General features: G+C 36.6%; 4 protein-coding genes across 7 annotated transcripts in view; 2 read left to right on the top strand and 2 right to left on the bottom strand.

The window, feature by feature from the left end:
* LOC126779229 (chorion class B protein PC10-like) overlaps positions 1-12,430 on the bottom strand; it is a 19,263-nt gene extending 6,833 nt beyond the window's left edge. Inside the window, exon 1 of one of the 2 annotated variants that reach the window (XM_050503155.1) lies at positions 12,368-12,430. In XM_050503155.1, the coding sequence (XP_050359112.1) occupies positions 12,368-12,415 (48 nt within the window). In that variant the 5' untranslated portion in view covers positions 12,416-12,430. Of the gene's footprint in view, positions 1-6,508; positions 6,627-12,367 lie in introns of those variants that run through there. The other variant, XM_050503154.1, reaches the window with a different exon arrangement.
* Positions 1-14,395, top strand: part of LOC126779244 (chorion class CA protein ERA.1-like) — a 19,024-nt gene extending 4,629 nt beyond the window's left edge. The window contains exons 2-3 of one of the 3 annotated variants that reach the window (XM_050503172.1): positions 8,169-8,430; positions 14,285-14,395. In XM_050503172.1, coding sequence (XP_050359129.1) covers positions 8,169-8,430; positions 14,285-14,367 — 345 coding nt within the window. In that variant the 3' untranslated portion in view covers positions 14,368-14,395. Of the gene's footprint in view, positions 1-8,168; positions 8,431-13,731; positions 13,783-13,992 lie in introns of those variants that run through there. The other 2 variants (XM_050503173.1, XM_050503170.1) reach the window with 2 other exon arrangements.
* On the top strand, positions 3,142-3,649 carry LOC126779248 (chorion class CA protein ERA.1-like). The gene is made up of 2 exons (XM_050503177.1): positions 3,142-3,192; positions 3,290-3,649. The coding sequence occupies exons 1-2, from the start codon at positions 3,142-3,144 to the stop codon at positions 3,647-3,649; spliced, it is 411 nt and encodes a 136-aa protein (XP_050359134.1).
* LOC126779231 (chorion class B protein M3A5-like) lies at positions 11,732-21,310 on the bottom strand. The gene is made up of 3 exons (XM_050503157.1): positions 21,263-21,310; positions 20,345-20,597; positions 11,732-11,961 (listed from the first exon to the last, which is right to left on the bottom strand). Exons 1-3 carry the CDS (start codon positions 21,308-21,310, stop codon positions 11,738-11,740), a joined length of 525 nt encoding a protein of 174 aa, XP_050359114.1. The 3' UTR covers positions 11,732-11,737.

The raw sequence follows: 21,310 nt of genomic DNA, 5'->3' as shown, positions 1-21,310 counted from the left end.
ATCGTGAGGAAACCTGCATGTGTCCGATTTCATTGAAATTTTGCCACTTATGTATTCCACCAACCCGCATTGGAGCAGCGTGGTGGAATAAGCTCCAAACCTTCTCTTTAAAAAGGAAGAGGAGGCCTTCGCCTAGCATTGGAACATTCATAGGCTGTTAACTGTAACTTCCCGAGTAATTCAACTAAGTACATTAAATTATCTAAAATCTTTTAGTTTCTATTTTAATTAAAACATTGAGGTTACAGTTGTTACACTTAATAACCAATAAGCTATTCTGTAAGAACATACGCGAAACTCATCGTAGTCGTGAAATGACAGAAAGCGGTATGCGACATTGACCATAATAATCATAACATTTCAAGAATACACGAATCAAAATAGTATATCACCATAAGTCGCTTGGCAACATTTCACGGGTGAGTAATGAAGTGAATTCTTACACAATAGCACTGCAGGTACTAGGTATGTGATTGTAATTAAATACAAATGAGTATATTACACAAATCATATATTATTCAATTTTCTATTGATTTTTAAAGTTATTTACATATAATTATTTCTAAAACATTATTGTGATATTTAGTTCATACAGTTGCAGTGAATGTAAGTTATATTTTGTAAAAGTTTTTAGATGAGGGCACCACAGCCGCAACCAGCGTGGTAAGGTCCAGCGAGAGGTCCAATGCCGTAGCCGAAACCACCGTAGCCGATGCCGTCAATAGCGCCATAAGGACCAAAGCCGTAGCCAAGTGGGCCAGCAATACCAGCGGGAGCGAGTTCCTCCACAATGGCAACGGCTCCGTTTCCACAACTGTAGTTGACAGCACCAGCACCAGCAGTTGGCAGAGCACCTTCTAGAGCGACGGTTCCCAAGAACGGCAGAGCACCGGCGACTGCAAGAGTTCCTTCGATAGCGTTTTCTGAGAGCACAGATACTCCGTTTGGAGGGATAGCAGAAGCACTGGAGACACCGAGTCCACCACCGCTAGAAGCAGGAATCGCAGCAACTCCACAGCCACAGGTACCAGCAAGAGGACCGGTGATACCGTAAGGTGCGGCTAAGGGAGCACCCCATCCAGCTCCGATGCATTGACCAGCAATAGACTAGATAAAACATATTCAAATATAGCTTCCATTGTTATTAAAAAAATAACAAAAGATTTAAATAATTAATAAATTATTCAATTTTTTTTTTAGTATATGTAGGTGTACGAGCATATAAGCCACCTGGTGGTAAGTGGTCACCAACGCCCTTAGACAAAAGCAGTGTAAGAAATGTTAGCCATCGCTTACATCGCTAATTCGCCACCAACCTTGGGAACTAAAATGTTATGTCCCTTGTTACACTGGCTTACTCTCCCTTTAAACCGGAACACAACAATAGCAAGTACTGCTATTTTGCGGTAGAATATCTGATGAGTTGGTGGTAATTACCCAGACGAGCTTCCGCAAAAGCCTACCACCAGTAATATAGGAATTTCTGTATGACATACCTGGATCATGAGCGCCTGAGCGCAGACCAAAAGTACAGCTTTGAACATGTTTATCGTTTGAATGCAAACTTGATAATGGTACGAAGAAATTCTAGTCAGTTTTTATACTAACGAAACGTAAGAAAGCTTTATCTGCATTGCAGTTGGTGTGATGCAATTTAAAAAAAGAATTGTGAAAAAATACGTGGCATTAACACTGTTACATTAGAAGATTATATTTACTAAAATGTGTACTTTCTTTTTCTTTTTTCCCTCTGTTTAAAGGCCTGGAAATGATCGAAGTCTTAGCGATAAAGCCGCCTCTCGTACGAGGAAGACCTTGTTTGTATTTTATTTTTACTTTAATTGCTGTATTATATTTTTTCTTTACTATTATTATTATTTTTAATTATTGTTGTCTTATATTTGGATTTTTTTTATTCAAAAATGTGTTTTGCCTTATTGTGCATGCAGTTTTATCTGTAATTGTGATTAGGTCCCATTATTTGTCTTTATTTTGTCATGTATTTGTTCATGTTCATGTATTTGTGTGTATTTTGTTGGTGATCTTATAAAAAAATATACAATAAGGAGTATTAGTTTTAAGTGTTTTTAATCAGTTGACTTTTGAAATGACTGGCGTATTAACAGTCTAATGATAGAGCCAAAAAAATTCGAACGCATTGCGTAAAACATTTCATTAGGAGTACCAACTCCTTTTTTTTTTCGGGGAGGAAAGGCATTTACGCCTGCCGCCCGGTCCGGGGGGACCGGGACGGGTATGTGGGACTCACGGGGCAGACGGCCCCGTCCTACCCACTAAAACCTCCCCGAATTTCCGCCTCTCCACAAGGCGGCGGGATCACGGGAACGTTGTGACTTACAACCGCAACCCCGCCAGCGGTCGTCGCCATAAGGCGACCCATCTCGAGAGCGCGCCAGGATGTTAGGACGCGCCTCCCTCCTCTCTGTGCCTCCGTCCTGTTACGTGACGGACTCCCCCGAGTCCGCCACTGGAGGCTGGGCGTCAGGGCTTGAAGCCCCGCGGCGGATCAACAGACTGGCTCCGCCGCCATCCACACCTTAACTCTGCGGCAGCGTCCGGCCTGCGAAGGCACGTCGCCGTCGAAGAGGTCTCCTTCTTCGTTGCGGGAGCGAGTCCACGTCGTCCTCCCGCTCCCGCTCTGCCTCCTCCTTTTGCGACATGACGCATGCGCTGAACCGGGACACTGCCGCCCAGATCTCTTCGCTTCCGGCCATCTTCTCGACGACGGCCGGAAGCGACAGGTCTCCACCTACGGCCGTGGATAGGACCGCGCGAGGCTCCGCCCAAGCCGGGCACTCTACGCGCGTGTGTTCCGCCGTATCCACGGAGGAGTACCAACTCCTAGTCGAACTATCCTCTAATTGATAAAAAAATATCATTTAATTTCTATTTGGCACTGATATTTTTTTTTTTTTTTACACGTATTTTTTCACAATACTATTGGCGTATTGGTAAGAAATATGTCAAAATGTTAAAATGCCTAACTTTTTAAAGATGTAATATTTTTAAAATAGACACGTCCAGAACTATTGCATAAAATATAATAGAAATTGGTATAAAAGCATGACAATATTTCTTAAAAATCATTGTCTTCGCAACGTTGAAAACAAACCAACTGACATGTCTACCTTTGCCTTTTTGCTCCTCTGCGTTCAAGCTTGCTTGGTTCAGGTAAAATATTTTTTCAAAGAAATGAGATCTCAAATTAACTGTTCTTAACAGTTTAGCGTTATTTTTTTAAAATGTTAAACGTTCTTTTTTCTTTTAGAATGTATACAGCCAGTGCCTACGTGGTGCTATTGGGCCTGCTCTCGCCGCTCCTACTCTAGGCTGTGAAGCCGGTCTTATTGGCCCTGCTGAATTGGGATGGGGTGCTGGTCTTGCTGGTCCCGCTGCTCTGGGTTGGGGCGCAGGTTTTGCTGCTCCTTGCGGTGTTGCTGCTTATGGAGGTGCCGGTGTTGGTGATGTAGCAGTCGCTGGAGAGATGGGCGTCGGTGGTACCACACTGGTTGCTGGTCAAGTGCCGATCCTCGGTGGTGTTGAGTTTGGAGGTGTCGTTCCAGCTGCTGGAGCTGTCTCCATTTCCGGTAGCTGCGGCTGTGGCTGCAATGGTGCTTACATTTACTAAGAAGAAAGGACATATATTTTTTAATTTGTATGACAATAAAAACATTGCTGAAGATTTAATTTAGTCGTTTTATTATAAGTGGTGTCCACTCAGTAGTCAAATTTCGACCATAATAATTATTGAATATGAAAACATGTTGTATTAAAATTTGCATTTACAAAAATAATTTTATTGAATTGTTTTGTTTTTCACGAACAAATATTTCCACAAAACACCCACCTTTGGACATTTTCTTCTCATATTTATAATGAAGATATCAATTTCAATCTTCTGATGGTTGAAAAAACTAATTCATGTGCTTCTAATAAAAGTAAAAACTCTCGTAACAAGCTGTATTGTTCTTCGATCAACAATATTCGGTATTATTGATCGAAGGTGTAGTCGCATAAAAATATGTGCCTATTTATGTGGGATAAAAATATTATATTATGTTATAGTATGCTTATTGTTAAAACGGAACGCAGCGTATGAAAGAAAGGGAAGTATACACATACTTCCCTCTCTCACTCGCACACACGAGTGAGAGAGGGAAGGAATGGCGATAGAGAGATTAAAGACAAACGTACAGTGTAACGCTGATTTTCTTGTTTGTGCTATAAATAAATTTTTAAAAGTTATTTACTAAGCTAGTTTATTTTGTCGTATCTATATATGAAATCATTAATAACTTGATTTATATGACCAAAAATATATAAAACTTAATCTTTTACGTATAATTAATACAATTTCCTGTTATTATTTACCAAATAAAAAACCAGTTAAGTTGAAAAGAAGCGATTGAACAACAATACACATATCCAAAAGAGGATGTTTGGAATTTCAAGGATTACCATTAAATGATTTATATTTATTTATTTATTTAATATTTGGGAAACAAACAGATATAAAATATAATCTAATTACATAATACAATTTAAATATCACATTATCCAGCGAAGTTTCCACCGATTGATGAAACATAAAATGCACTCAAATACTTTAACACAATAAGAGAAAAATTATTGGACAATATTAAAAATACATAATTAAGTTAATTTAAGATTGTTACAAATATTATCTTTAAATTTAATCAAAGATAAATGGAATATATCAATGTTCCCAAAATGCTTATTATATTCGCGACAAGCTCTGATTAGAAAACAGTTAGCATTATGTGATGAATGACAAGTGGGAGTATAAAAACATAATATATATATACTACTCTATCTCCAATTATATTATATATATTATATATATTTAAAAAATTTAAGTAACATCGGAATGCGCGGTCGTGCGGTTGAGCGTTATCGTATAGTAAACATGCCTACGTTCAATTTTCTTTTTAATTAGTACTAGCCTGTGAATGTCCCACTGCTGGGCTCCCTTTTGGTAAAGAAGGTATGGAGCTTATTCCATTATTTCTTTATAATAATAGAAATCTTCTTTATGAATGATATATCATTAAATCTCCTTAATTGCAAATACTGTTGCATTATTTACAACTAAAAATTATTTTTGAAACATATAAAGTTCTACTAGTGAAATATTTCTTAAAATTATTTGAAAAAAGCAATACTTAATTATTATTATAACTAATATACCTCTCGCATTTCAACTTCAAGTTTATCCTGCATTTGAGCAGCATAGTGGGATAAGCTTGGAGCTTTTCCTCAAGAGGAGCTGCTTATGAAGGTGCCGGTGCCTTTTCGAAGCAATAAGACACTTGCAGGGTTTAACTAATTACTTAAGTTTATTTTAAAACTTACTGTGTCTAAAATTTAAGTTATTAAAAACAAGCAAGTATCTGTTACCCGCGACTTAATATTTTGTATTCGTGAAACTTTTGAGATGTTAATTTTCCAATTAATGTAATTTTTCATTAAATAAATTTTAGGGAGAGTTATTCAAGAAGATATTAAGTCCATTCCTAAGGTTCACTATTCAAACTGAATTATTATTTCAGCGACTCAGTCATAAATGGACGAGATATAGATTTGCAAATTATATACTTTCTCATTTTCAATATTTTACTTCTTATCACAACTTTTCTAATCTTATCTAAATAATCGTAGATTAACTCATTTATACTTTTTATAAAATAATAAACAATAATTACTGCATGATAGTTTTATTTGACAAGAAGACCAGATTCGTGTTGTTTTTAGATGTGAGTACCGCAGCCGCAACCAGCGCCGTAAGGTCCAGCGAGAGGTCCGATACCGTAGCCGTAACCACCGTAGCCGAAACCGTCAATAGCACCATAAGGACCAAGGCCGTAGCCGAGTGGGCCAGCAATACCAGTGGGAGCGAGTTCCTCCAAAATAGCAACGGCTCCGTTGCCACATCCGTAGTTGACGGCACCAGCACCAGCAGTTGGCAGAGCACCTTCTAGAGCGACGGTTCCCAAGAACGGCAGAGCACCGGCGACTGCGAGATTTCCTTCAATGGCATTTTCTGAGAGTACAGATACTCCGTTTGGTGGGATAGCAGAAGCGCTGGATACACCGAGACCGCCACCGCTGGAGGCAGGGATGGCAGCAATTCCGCATCCACAGTTGCCATTAAGAGGACCGGCGAAACCGTAAGGAGCGGCAGCGGCTAAAGGAGCGCCCCATCCAGCTCCGATGCATTGTCCAGCGATGGACTAAAACAAAACCAAATTACAATTTAATTGTAAATATCAACATTTATTCGTAAATTTACAGCTAGCCAGCAGTACAGCCAATTTATTAAATACTTTTTAAAATGAAAACTTACCCAAATTTATTCTTAGATTTAAATTTTACAAACCACAAATTAGTATAAACTTTTATGTATTGCGTTAATATCTAAATATATAAATACTACATTTTTGGTTAGATTAAAATTTGAGAATATTACCTGGATGAAGAGCGCCTGAGCGCAGACCAAAAGTACAGCCTTGAACATGTTTACCGTTTGAATACAAACTTGATAATGTTTCAGATGTCTACGAACTGGTTTTTATACTGAAAGCATCGAAAAGGGCGTTATCAAAGTAAGTTAGTAAAGCGGATTCCACCATGCATTATGAAACAAAACGTGTCATGAAAACGTTTGGTCAATCGATGTAAGTAATAAATTTACGCATGACCGTGCCTTTAGATATGAACACATGATGTCATGGATTTCGACAATCGTCTATAGCCATGGTATTTTAAATTTGTAAATTGATCATCATTCCTAAGACAAACGAAAAGCTCACCAAGAAATCGTGCAAAACTCAGAAGAATATCTCCAAGTCCGAGGAAGGAGGGTTACGCCATTTACATTTACAAAGTACTGAAACAAGTGCATCCCGACACTGGTATCTCGAGGCTATGTCGACCATAAATCCTTTCGTGAGCGATATCTTCGAATCACATCGAAGGTGGTACAAACGTCTTGACAAGTGATCTTGTCTGTTTCTCGTGTAAAGAAGTTATATCGTCAAAAAAAATGCTTTAAAATTTGATAATTCTATCAAAACTATTATACGCTCTAAAATATCTCACATTCTTAGATCTGATATGGTAATGTATGATGATGTGCTCCTGACTGGTTTCGGCCACGGAGGCAGTTTGCGAGTTATACCACCATTAAATTTTATTATAGTACAAAGTATCAGCTTGTGAATTTCCTACTGATAGACTGGCCTAAGGCCTAAGCCTGAAGGCCTTTTCTTCCTTTGAGAAGAAGATTAAGCACATGAAAATCCGTGATTCATATTTATTATTATTGCATACACCACCTACCTGATATCCTATGAGTAATTCCTTACACCGTTGGTTGCCTGTAAGAGTTCGCTATGTAGCGATAAAGTCACCAAAGTTGGATGCTACTCATTTCATTTTATTGATTAAGATTCACCAGGAGTAATTAGACCAATATAACATTTAAAATCCGAAAAAATTATAACTTAAATCTAGATGCATTATTTATTAGGTATAAAAACTAGGGTGTATCCTTTTTTTTTTTAATCTTTGTGGTGTACAATAAAGTGTAAAGTAAATATTGAAATCGAAAATATATTTCGTTTTCACCTGCATTATTAAAACTGAAATTATCACAGGTTACATACCGAAAATTATTTTACAATGTGTATATAAAATTCTTAATATTCCTTTATCAATATAATTAAACATATATTGAGACACGTTTAGGAATTGCATCATTTCTATTCTATGTACGAATGGTACATATATAAGCGTTAGGATGAATTCTCATAATTATTGTATATTCAGCCACTTTGAATACGCACCAAGCATCATGTCTACCTTCGCTTTTCTTCTCCTCTGCGTCCAAGCTTGCTTGGTACAGGTAAGCAACCTTTAGTAAAAAGTAATTATTGTTCAGTGTAACTTTAGAATGAATATAATGACGAATATAATGACACTTATGTAAAGAAAACCTATTAATTAATCACTTTATATTTAATGTATCTACCACCAGAAATGCATTTGTTGTTTGTTTGTCTACTTCCTTATATACATCTGTTACTATATTATCTGTATTTTTTTAATGTATCTTTTTTATTATTTAGAATGTATATAGCCAGTGCCATGGTGGGCTAGCTGGACCTCTTGGCTGGGAAGGTGGTCTGGCTGGACCCCTCGGTTACGGCTGGGGTCCCGGACTTGCTGGTCCCGCTGGTTACGGATTGGGCGCTGGTATTGCTGCTCCATGCGGTGCTGCCTACGGTGGTGCTGGTGTCGGTGATGTAGCAGTCGCTGGAGAGATGGGCGTCGCTGGTACAACCCTGGTTGCTGGTCAAGTGCCGATCCTCGGTGCTGTCGAATTCGGAGGTATCGTGCCAGCCGCTGGAGCAGTCTCCATCACCGGTAGCTGCGGCTGCGGCTGCCACGGTGGTTACATCTACTGAGAAAAAAATGTTACATGATTAACGGAGAAAATCTTACCTGAACATAATTAAACAATATTTTTGGCATTTAATTTTTTGTTTTTCTTCCAAAATATTATAAATAAAAGTCGACAAGATTTCTACAGGAAGCTTCAAGCATCAAATATAAATGGATTACACATTGGAAAAGATCCATTTGTTTGATCTAGTATGTCTATGGCCTAACATTAATTTCTAGTTGTCATATATATAGTTTACATATAGTGTTGGACAAAATTATTTTTAATTGCGTGTATAGTATAAAAATGAAAATAATAATATTATTTTTATTTATTTTAATTAAAATCAATTATTATTCACAATAAAAACATAATTTTTAAATAATTAAAATAAGTAAATAATATCAATTTTCTTGTGCTCAAATTTACCACAGAAAAATATATACCAATAACATCTAAGAAAATTATTTGAACATTTTGCCTGAATCTTTGTGGCTATTCGGTTGGTTTGTCATCGTAGCAAAAGAAAAAAAAACAATGGTCTATTATAATCAATAAACATTATTAAGAAGAATTCGCAGTTCTTGACTCTGCTCTGCAAAAATATACGACACACACATTCACATTTTGCACGAGGCATTAACAATAAAATAGAAATATTTGGAACTATCAAGTAAAATAACGGCTTACAAATGTCCTTCTGCTGGGCCTTTCCTCCTTTTTGAAGAGAATGTTTGGAACTTACAATGCCAGTTGTTTCCAATAAACACGTAGCAGATTTGCAAATGACACGTGCAGGTTTCGCATTTTTTTCCTTCCACGACGATCGCAAATGAATTATAAACACAAATGAAGCACATGAAAATTCAGTGATGCTTGCCTGAATTTGAACTCGCAATATTCTCTTATGATTCACGTCTGCTGTTCACTGAGCCATATCGGCTCTATAAAACACAAATTTATTTTTGATTTGAAACTATAAAGCTTACATATATCGTTATCAAGAATTAGAAATTTTGACAATTTTTAAATTGAATTATCACATAGAACATTAAAGAGATGATAATAAATCATGAGAGAATTCATTGATCTTTATAAAGAATAAAATTTAATTCAATTGTATTTAATAATATAATAATAATAAATAATGTCCTGCAGACCGATTTCGGCCACGGCGGCCAATCAAGAGAAATTAGCAAACTACGCAAGAGATATTATAGCGCACAAGGATGTGCGCAAACACAGGTACACTCTCTCTTCCTTTACTCTCTATAATCCGATGGGACAGCAATCCGTCACGACCGGAAAGAGTTCAGGCACAGGACCAACGGCTTTACGTGCTTTCCGAGGCACGGGAGTACGTACATACATCCAACTTCCAGACTGCGGGAGGCTACTGAGAATTTTCTGACAGAAAACCCCAATAAGTTTTTTTTTCCGACTTGGGAATTGAACACAGGACCTCCAGGTCCTCTGGGTCATCAAACCACTAGACCAACGAGGCAATCGAGACGTATGTAATGTCTGTTGGAAAAGAGTTACTACTGAATTTCTTACCGATTGCATCTCCACGTGAGTGAGTGTACTATACACGAAGCAAAAAAATATATTTTAATAACAAAACTCTGTTGTTTTTCTTCAATTATAAATTATTTGAAAAACCATCAACTTTGATGTTTCATAACTGCCGTGTTGTAACGGCCATTATTTTATTTATATTAAACATGTTATGTAAATAATGCTTCGTTGTTAACACATATACTGCGATCTATTGCGATGTTATGCGATGTTTTGTAATGTAATGCGATGTAAGCAATATAATGCAATGTATAATGTGTTGTCATGATTTTAGAATGCTGAGTTAAGATTACTTACTACTCCTAGCTTAAGTTTTTGGGATATTGAACTTATTGAGATAAATATTTCGAAAAATAGGTAGATAAAATAAATAATAGTACACGGTAAAAAAATAAGCTCATCATATAGAGCAACATCTGTTCGCCGAAATAATTTCTTATTGTAGAATATTTCAATAACATCTACTAAAATTTTGTTATGAGTAAATTAAGGGCAACAGTGTTTTGTTTGTCGTTTATACTAATTTACAACCTACTTAACCTGACGTCTTATCCCCGCAATAACAGTAGGAAGTCATGTATAATAACAGCCTGTAGCCTATACTATAGTACTGACCTAAGAGCTCCTCTCCTTTCGCGGAGAGGATTTGCAGTACATACACCACGGATGACTTGATGGTAGGGTTTCAAGGAAGCCCGTTAAGATAGCACTCGTCACACTTTTTTTTTTGTTAGAGGGGGCAAACGAGCAAGAGGCTCACCTGATGGAAAGTGACTACCATGCCCATGAATGAAATGAAACGCCCATGAACACCTGCAGGTCTTGTCACCCGAAGGTGCGTTGCCGGCCTTTAAGGAATGAGTACGCTCTTTTCTTGAAGGTAAATAATAGCAATTAAATATTGTCGTATCCCAGTTTGAAGGGGAAGTAAAGCAATATAACTACAGGTACGACGGACATAACATCTTCGTTTTCAAGGTTGGTGATCGATGAAAGAAATTGTTAATATTTCTTACAGTGCCAATGGTCTATGGACGATAGTGATCACTCATGGATGGCTTATTTAACCGTCTGCCGATCTTTATTAGATGTATGACTTACATCTTTTAAATGAATTCTAATTTATTTTCCTCTGCGTATATCTTTTCCTACACCTTATATAACTTCAATATATACTCATATAAGAAACAGTATTTAGGTTTCAAAGACACACATAATTTAACAATTAAATGAGCCAATTTTTATCTCCAAAAGTTATCCAGATAATTGTTAATTTTTTATATGCAGAAAGACATATAATGATTATTATATATGCTATGAAATATGAATCGTAAGGGTCAATATAATACAAAACAAAAAATCCATAAACGCTTTTATTTCATAAGAAGCTTGCTTTTGTTTTAAATGAAGGCACCACACCCACAACCAGATCGGTAAGGTCGACTGCTGATGACGACATAAAACCTTTTACAGTTTCCTTAAAATAATAATTTTATCTAAGCTTATGCACTACAAACGTAATTCTTTAACAGAATACCAGATGGCTAATAGTGGAACAATTTCGAACCAAATCATGCTGTTTGATATTGATTTATCCTGGGGTTCGCAAAACAAAACAAATAAGTAGATTAATAAACGTCTTTATTTGATATTAAAAAGGTATTGTTATTATTTTTAGATATGAGCACCACAGCCGCAACCAGCGTGGTAAGGTCCAGCGAGAGGCCCGTAGCCGTAGCCGAGACCACCGTAGCCAAAACCGTCAATAGCACCGTAAGAACCAAGGCCGTAGCCGAGTGGGCCAGCAACGCCAGCGGGAGCGAGTTCCTCCAAAATAGCGACGGCTCCATTGCCACATCCGTAGTTGACAGCACCAGCACCAGCAGTTGGCAGAGCACCTTCTAGAGCCACGGTTCCCAAGAACGGCAGAGCACCGGCGACTGCGAGAGTGCCTTCAATAGCGTTTTCTGAGAGTACAGATACTCCGTTTGGTGGGATAGCAGAAGCGCTGGACACACCGAGACCGCCACCGCTGGAGGCAGGGATGGCAGCAATTCCGCATCCACAGTTGCCAGCAAGAGGACCGGCGAGACCGTAAGGAGCAGCAGCTAAGGGAGCGCCCCATCCAGCTCCGATGCATTGTCCAGCGATAGACTAAAATGAAGTACAAAATAAATGTTTCTTCATATTCATTATTAATTATTAAAACATTATGATAAGAATTTAAACTTAACGATGGAGACTACCAAGAACAGTTTATGATGAGAAAAATTGTTTAACTCAATGTTTAGATATCTAAATTACCTGGATGAAGAGCGCCTGAGCGCAGACCAAAAGTGCAGCCTTGAACATATTTACCGTTTGAATACAAACTTCACAATGTTTCAGATGTATACGAACTGGTTTTTATACTGAACGCATCGTAGGGGAGTGTTATCACAGTAAGTTATAACGCTGATTCCTCCGTGAATTATGTAACAAAACGTGACATGCAAACGTTTGGTTAACAGGTCATTGATACAGATAAAACATGCTCGAATGACTGTGTATCAGATATTTTTTGGCGTTTCGAAAATCGCTAATTCACCTGTATCCTAAAGATAGAAAAAAAAAAAATGTATCATTCGGTTAACTTGTCACTGCTAAACAACAACAAGTGCTATAGTCGTAGGGCTTTTTGCAAGCATGTCAGGTACCCACGCATCAAATACGAGTATTTCTTGCATCACCAATGTCTATGGGCGGTGGTGGTCGTGGAAAAAAAAATAAGTAAAGGGAGGCAGATAGGCCGATTTGATGAATATCTCAACAACAGTACGTATACTTTATTAAATAAATATTTCTATGAATAATTTGTTTGAAACAATACAAGTATTGTTTATTCACTTGTAAAAGCTTCCACTCCCGTATTTCTAAAATAGAGCTACGCTCTTTCTGCTACACAAATGTGTTATATTCTTTAAAATAAGACTGAAAGAAAGTATATTTTTAAACAAAAATCATAAAGTGATTTCTGTTTCAAGATTCCCTGGAAAGTGCTCGATCAAAATACATATTACTCAATTCGCAAACACGTAATAATACACGCACAAACACAGTTGCTATATCAAATGTCTGTAAGATCCATTCGCCTTTTATATTTTATACATTTTGGTGTGAAAAATTGTACAACTTTTTTTCAATTTAACGTATGATTATTTACATTAAACCAATGTACTATATCATATCAGATATCTATATCAGAGATATAATTGTTTACATAATACTGTATGTTTTCTTTTAATTCGATTTATGAATATAACCTCGATTTATGAATATTATAATCGATAATATTCGTTTCGGCGTTATTGCTTCTACATAATTCATTTGATCATAACATCTTAACAAACATCCTTAATGAGGAAAAAGAAGCCTGTTTAGTGAGTTATTTACAGTATCGAATCGTTCATTAAATTCTGATATTGATTCTTCATTTCTCAATTTTTATAATGAGCAATGCAAAATATTTCTTACTTTAATCAATTATATTAAAATTATATTGAAACACGTTTTCAATTGCGACATAATTATTATCTATTCATAGTTTGAATGGTACCACCTATATAAGCGTTAGGGTGAATTCTCATGATCATTGTATATTCAGCCATTTTGAATACGCACTAAGCATCATGTCTACCTTCGCTTTCCTCCTCGTCTGCGTCCAAGCTTGCTTGGTCCAGGTAAGTCTTTAGTAAAAAGTTTCTTATTGCAATTTATAATTTCAATAATTAGTAGAACGTGCGAAATACCTTTAACTCTGTTCTTTTTAAAGGCATTAGGTAAAGGTATCCACCATAGACATATAACCGTCATGTGAGAACTTTGCTTGTGTTCTTTCTTAATATTATCACAATCTGAACGGTTTTATTTAACATCTTGTTTTTGCTTAGAATGTCTACAGCCAGTGTCTTCGTGGAGGCATCGCTGGACCTATTGGGTGGGAAACCGGTCTAGCTGGACCCGTTGGCTGCGGCTTGGGTGCTGGACTTAATGGCTTAGGCTGGGAAGGCGGTCTTGCTGGTCCTGCTGCTTTGGGTTGGGGTGCTGGTCTTGGTGTTCCATTGGGAGCTGCCTACGGAGGTGCCGGTGTTGGTGATGTAGCAGTCGCTGGAGAAATGGGCGTCGCCGGTACCACCCTGGTTGCTGGTCAAGTACCGATCCTCGGTGCTGTTGAGTTCGGAGGTGTCGTGCCAGCTGCTGGAGCTGTCACCATCACCGGTAGCTGCGGCGGCGGTTGCGGCTGCAACGGCGGTTACATTTACTGAGAAAAACTTGTAATTGAACAACGGCAAAAATGATTCCTATATCAAATTAAATTATAATTTTGGCACTCCAATGTATAATTTTTATTTCTGTTTAAACTTTTAGAAAAACCTATTATTTTCATGGATGTATATATATGTACATATAACATATATGTACATTTATACAACGCTTTTTATGTTTTAATTTACTTGAAATCATGTTCCAAATTTCAGATGGTGAAAAATTTATTTTAAATATAATTTTCTTAAAATCCGTTAATAAAATAAAATTAGTGAGCGTCTATGTCACAAAAAGAGTAACTATGCTAAAAATTCAATTGAACCTATAGTATCGGAGACGTCGTCATGAGTTAGTCTGTCAGTGGTGTTTTACTTATTATTTTTATATGTTAAATATAATCAATTTACGCGGATATATGACATTACTTATTTTATTAGAATGGAAACACCGTACGGTGAATGTCCTCTTATAGGTTAACAATTGTCAAAGTCAATGTCCATGTATCTGTCAGTAGTGCGTGTGATCGTTTGTCGAGTGACATACTTAGTCACTTGCTCTCGGGACAGCGCCAGTGCCGGACGTGCGAACTGACTGATTTAATAAAATTACCATGTCGGACGACAATGGCGGTCATTTAGTTGGCAATCCATTTAAATCCGCTACATATATATTGATTATATTTATATATAGATTACAAAAATACGATACAAAACTGGTGATTTCTTATGAAAAGTATTAATACTTATAAAGAACATTTGCTCATTTATATCTGCAAAAGGGCAGACACTGCTTGTTGCCACACTCAGGTCACTATCGCAAACATATCTTGTATACATATCACCACTGTAAGATGTGCCACCGACCTAGGATCTAAAATATTTTGTCACGTGTAACAAAATCACTCATCGACAGACTGAATTACTTAATCTTATAACTTGAATAAAGTTGATTAATCGAAATTATTCAAGTTTGTCAGTAGTATAACTGATCAGTAGATATTACAACAGAAGTAAACAACTGAACATTCAAAATCACCGTTTTAAACTCTATGACATATTTCATAGCACGGGAACCAAATTGTAGAACCTTATTCAATACTACGTTAACAAGATTGTTATTTTTTTGGCATTTTAAGAAATATTAACCATTTCTTACATCGGCAATGTGCCACCAACCGTGAGGAACTAAGATGTTATGTCCCTTGTGTACATGAATAAGCCAATGTAACTACATAGTTACATTGGTTCATTCACCCTTCAAACCAGAACACAAAAATACTGAGTACTGCTGTTTTGCGGTAGAATATCTGAAGTCGGTAGAACTAACTCAGACAAGCTTGCACAAAGCCCTACCAACGAGTAAATTTTGTACTATAAAATAAGAATAATTTATTTCATTTTTTAGCGGGTAGGAGTAAATCAATATAGTCAAGCTTTTGTTTGCTCTTATAAACTTTTATTTAAAAAATTGCTTTAAGTTAATGTTATTATAGATTAAACATATGTAGCATCTCATTACCCCTCAGTAAGTATTCTCCTGTATAATTTCACTCTATATCGTCACTACCACATCACAACAGCACATTATGGAAACCATTAAAGAGTCTTTGTCTGCCATGACAGAATTGTTTAACAACAAAATGAATGAGTTCCAGCAAGATCTACAAAAATCTTCCTCGCCTACTACAACTTCTTCTCTGGCTTCAGAATTCACGACCTTTAAGTCATTTATGATTTCTGCATTTAACACATTGCAGCGACAAGTTGAGTTTCTTGCAAGAGAGATGGATCGTCAGGAAATGCGTAGAAGACGAAGAATGCTTCTTTTACATGGAGTACCAGAAACGAAGTCAGAGGAAACAACATCCCGCGTCACTGGTCTCGTAGTTCAACATCTACTTCTGCCGAATTTTTCCAGTACATGTACAAAAAATTCCTACCGCTTAGGTCGCTTTAATGATAAGAAGCCTAGACCTATTGTAGTCAAGTTTTGTGACGTACCGATTCGAGATAAAATATGGTTCGCCAAAACAAAATTTAAAGGAACTGGAGTCACGCAATCGGAATTTTTAACAAAAAGTAGGCATGATGTCTTTCTTGAAGCAAGATCTCGTTTCGGTATTGACAAATGCTGGACACGTGATGGCTTTATATATATCATAGCTCAAGATGGTACTCGGCATAAAGTCGAATGTTTGTCGGATCTCAATGCTATTCAATGACAAGGTGACTATTTCACGCAATAAAAGGATGATTAAAAAGAATTAGTTGATTTTTAACTTTCTTGCGATATTTATCCTTATTAATTGTTACTATTTTCTGTAATTGCTTTGTTTTTAATATCTACTCTTTTGTTTTGTATGTTAAGTGTCTCGCGTCGTTGAATACATCTACTTGTCATTGTCAAATGTCAATATTGAATGCCAATATCTGTTGTAGATTAAAAATTTATTAAGAATATTATGGGAGAAGAAAGATATTATTTTACACTATTAACTTTTGTATTATTTTTGTTAGCTTGTGTATTTTTTTTTCTTCTCCTATTTCTGTTAGTTACTATGGTTCTGTTGTTGACCTTAAGTGAAACTTCCTTTTTTATTGTTTCTTTTGAAATTCTAACTGGCGGGAAATTCTAACATGCTACATTAGTCTTATAGGTACACATAATTTTCCTGTCTTCCTACAACCTGCTAAATCCTTTTCAATCTGGTTTTAGATCTGGCCATAGTACGGTTACTGCATTAGTCAAGATTACCGATGACATCAGATTAGCTATGGATAACCAGGAAGTTAGAACCAAGAAGTAATTTTATCATTGCTTGATTTTAGTAATGCTTTCAATACTGTAGATTTCGACATACTCCTGGCTATACTAAATTCTCTTAATATATCTCCATCGGTAATTAATTGGTTTTATAGTTATCTTAATGGTCGCCGTCAACGTATTCGAATCCAGGATTCTTACTCGGACTGGTTGGCGGTAAGTGCCGGTGTTCCCCAAAGCGGTGTCTTATCTCCTCTTCTATTCTCAATTTTCATTAGCTCTGTAAGTCAACATATCTCTTCTTCCTACCACCTGTATGCCGTACCGTAACAGCCTGTGAATGTCCCACTGCTGGGCTAAAGGCCTCCACTCCTCTTTTTGAGGAGAAGGTTTGGAGCTTATTCCACCACGCTGCTCCAATGCGGGTTGGTAGAATTCACATGTGGCAGAACTTCAGTGAAATTAGACACATGCAGGTATCCTCACGATGTTTTCCTTCACCGTAAACCACGAGATGAATTATAATCACAAATTAAGCACATGAAAATTCAGTGGTGCTTGCCCGGGTTTGAACCCCCGATCATCGGTTAAGATTCACGCGTTCTTACCACAGGGCCATCTCGGCTTTATGCCGACGAGCTCCAAATTTATGCCCATTCCAAAATTACTGACCTACCACATACTATTCAATTAATTAATTCTGACTTATACAAAATTTTAAAGTGGAGTCTTTCTTTTGGTCTCGGAGTAAATCCTATTAAAAGCCAGGCTATTATAATTGGCAGTTATAAATTATTACCTCGTGTAGACTATTCTTGTTTGCCACCTGTTGTATTTAACAATACTGTAATTTCATTAAGCAGCAAAGTTAAAAATTTAAGAATATATATATAGATCAAAATTTCTCATGGATGTCACAAATAGGTGAAGTGAGCAGGAAAATGTTTCACTCAATTGGGTCCATTCGTAGATTATGTAATTTTCTACCTATTCCTACCAAAATTGCGTTAGCTCAAGCCATCCTCCTGCCCATCCTTGATTACGCTGACACCTGCTATCTTGACCTAAGAGAGGAGCAATTAAATAAACTCGAGCGTATTCAAAATATCTGTATTCGGTTTATATTCGAACTCCACAAATTTGACCACATTTCTGAATTTCGCAAAAAACTCGAGTGGCTCCCAATCCGTCTTCGCAGGAATACTCATATTCTTTCTCTTCTTTACTGTATACTTTTTCATCCAAATTCTTCGCACTATCTTAAACACCGTTTTGAATTCCTTAAGGACTCGCACGGCCGCACTCTACGATCTGACGATAATCTAATTCTTAAAATTCCTTCTCACTCTTCTTCTTTTTATACCAATTCTTTCTCCGTCCAAGCAGATCGTCTATGGAATTCTTTACCACTCCACTTAAGACAATCTCAAACTATTAACACATTTAAAATCCGACTCAAGGCATATTATTTATCTTTATAATTATCAGAAAGTGTTGTTTTATTATCTGTCGCACTTTATTGCTATTTATTATTATTATTATCATAATAACATTTTTTTTAATGTTTTGTTTTATATATTATATATGTATGTTTATGTATATATTATTTATATATATATAAATATATATATATATATATATATGTATATATATATATATATACATAAATATAAATAAATATTTATATTTATTTAAAAAATAAAAATTGAGATGATTAGTACACCTCCTTACCGCTTTATTTATTTATATATTTCATGTCCTTCACCCAAAGGTTGTCTGGAAGAGATCGCTCTTTTAGCGATAAGACCGCCTTTTGTGCAAAAAAAGTTTTCGTTTCTTTTGTGTTTGTGTTTAAAATGGTTCTGTAACTCTTTTGGTGTACAATAAAGCATATTCTATTCTAATTTAAATAATTCAAGATCTTGGTTGATGAACCTTTATACCAAAATGATCTATTATGTATTATACTAGTTATAATGTTGAGCTTTGAAACCACTCACAACCGTCTAAGTAGCTTATAATTTTTATTTTATAGGTGATTAACATAGATTTACCAATACTCATTATTTTTTTGTGTATAAAAATTATATAAAATGGAAGACATATCTAAACTACCAACAATTAGTGATTAATGAGACTAACAAATATTTCTTGTTAATAGTATATTTAATTTATGTTATATTGTTTACTCATATTTCATTGATTTAGGTATAATTTATAAATAAGTATGACGTAATATTTTTCTATGGTAACTGTCTTTTTAATATTTTGAAGTTGGCAATATGGTCTTTTAAATTGGCGGCAAATAGAGTTGTTAATATGAAGAGATATATAATAAATGACTGCGGAGCTGGATATTTGTTTTTTTTTTTAAATTTATAAACAGCATCAACCACGCGCCGACCGTATCTAGCATAATACTAATGTTGACCATTGAGGCACTACTTAAAAAATCTCGGCTGCTGATGGTAAATTGGTAAAGTCTTGACAGTTACTATTTGAGACCATTAGATAGACAGACCATCAGATAGAGAGTTAGGGAATAGAGAGTGCACATGTGTTTGCGCACACACTAATGCACTATAATATGTCTTCGCAGTTGGCTAATCTCTCTTGAGATTGACCGCCGTGGCCGAAATCTGTCTAGAGGATCAACAGTTACACACAGATTGGGCTAATAAAATAAAATACTAACTAAATCAGATGCTAATAGGTTTTGTTTTTTTTTTTTTTTTTTTTTTTTTATAGAATAGGAAGGTGGACGAGCATATGGGCCACCTGATGGTAAGTGGTCACCAAACGCCCTTAGACATTGGCATTCTAAGAAATGTCAACCATCGCTTATAGCCAATGCGCCACCAACCTTGGGAACTAAGATTTTATGTCCCTTGTGCCTGTAATTACACTGGCTCACTCACCCTTCAAACCGGAACACAACAATGTTCTTTATTAGTTATACGTTGAAATTCATTGAAGTTGTATTTGTTGTTTAAATGAGGGCACCACAGCCGCAACCAGAGCGGTAAGGTCCAGCGAGAGGTCCGATGCCGTAGCCGAGACCACCGTAGCCGATACCGTCAATAGCACCATAAGAACCGTAGCCGTAGCCGAGTGGGCCAGCAATACCAGCAGGAGCGAGTTCCTCCAAAATGGCAACGGCTCCGTTGCCACATCCGTAGTTGACAGCACCAGCACCAGCAGTTGGCAGAGCACCTTCTAGAGCGACGGTTCCCAAGAACGGCAGAGCACCGGCGACTGCGAGAGTGCCTTCAATAGCGTTTTCTGAGAGCACAGATACTCCGTTTGGTGGGATTGCAGAAGCGCTGGATACACCGAGACCACCGCCGCTGGAGGCAGGGATGGCAATTCCGCATCCACAGTTGCCAGCAAGAGGACCGGCGAGACCGTAAGGAGCAGCAGCTAAGGGAGCGCCCCATCCAGCTCCGATGCATTGTCCAGCGATGGACTAACATAGAAATAAAAAAAAAATTGATTAAAAAACCTGTTATTAAGTCATATTAAATTGTAAAAGCTGTTGTTTTTTTTGAGGAAATCATTGTCGTGTTGTTCTTATTTGGTATATAATAAAAAATACTATATAAAATCAAGAATTTATAAAACGTTAATGAAATTATAATTAAATATTTATTAAAACGTTGTTCAGAAAGCCGAGATGGCCTAGTGGTTAGAACGCGTGAATCTTAACCGACGACCGTAAGTTCAAACCCGGGCAAGCACCACTGAATTTTCATGTGCTTAATTTGTGATTATAAGTCATCTCGTGCTTGACGGTTTGACGGAAAACATCGTGAGAAAACCTGCATGTATCTAATTTCATTGAAATTATGCGACATGTGTATTCTACCAACCCCCATTGGAACAGCGTGGTGGAATAAGCTCCAAACCTTCTCCTCAAAAGGGAGAGGAGATCTTAACCCAGCAGTGAGACATTAACAGGCTGTTACTGTACTGTACTATTATTCTGGGTAAATCGTATTTACTTATGTATTAACATAAGTCAGTATTTGTGATTTATACAAAATGTTTAATCACTGATTAACTGCAGCATACCAATATTCACATTTCTAATAAAAACGAATTTTAATACGCATAAAATCAATATTAAATTACCTGGATGAAGAGCGCCTGAGCGCAGACCAAAAGTGCAGCTTTGAACAT

The sequence above is a fragment of the Nymphalis io genome, chromosome 28, assembly GCF_905147045.1.
Source record: "Nymphalis io chromosome 28, ilAglIoxx1.1, whole genome shotgun sequence".
NCBI classification, from domain to species: domain Eukaryota; kingdom Metazoa; phylum Arthropoda; class Insecta; order Lepidoptera; family Nymphalidae; genus Nymphalis; species Nymphalis io.
Note: the sequence above shows the minus strand (reverse complement) of the source record. Positions and strands in the feature narration are given on the sequence as shown.

Excerpts from the sequence above, each read along its gene's own strand:
- LOC126779231 (XM_050503157.1), bottom strand. The coding sequence starts at position 21,310 with ATGTTCAAAGCTGCACTTTTGGTCTGCGCTCAGGCGCTCTTCATCCAG. Across the intron at positions 20,598-21,262 it reads CTCAGGCGCTCTTCATCCAG|TCCATCGCTGGACAATGCAT; the intron begins GTAATTTAATAT and ends TTTCTATGTTAG. Across the intron at positions 11,962-20,344 it reads GGGAACCGTCGCTCTAGAAG|GTGCTCTGCCAACTGCTGGT; the intron begins GTGCTCTGCCAA and ends TGGCTCTAGAAG.
- LOC126779248 (XM_050503177.1), top strand. The coding sequence starts at position 3,142 with ATGTCTACCTTTGCCTTTTTGCTCCTCTGCGTTCAAGCTTGCTTGGTT. Across the intron at positions 3,193-3,289 it reads TTCAAGCTTGCTTGGTTCAG|AATGTATACAGCCAGTGCCT; the intron begins GTAAAATATTTT and ends TTTTTCTTTTAG.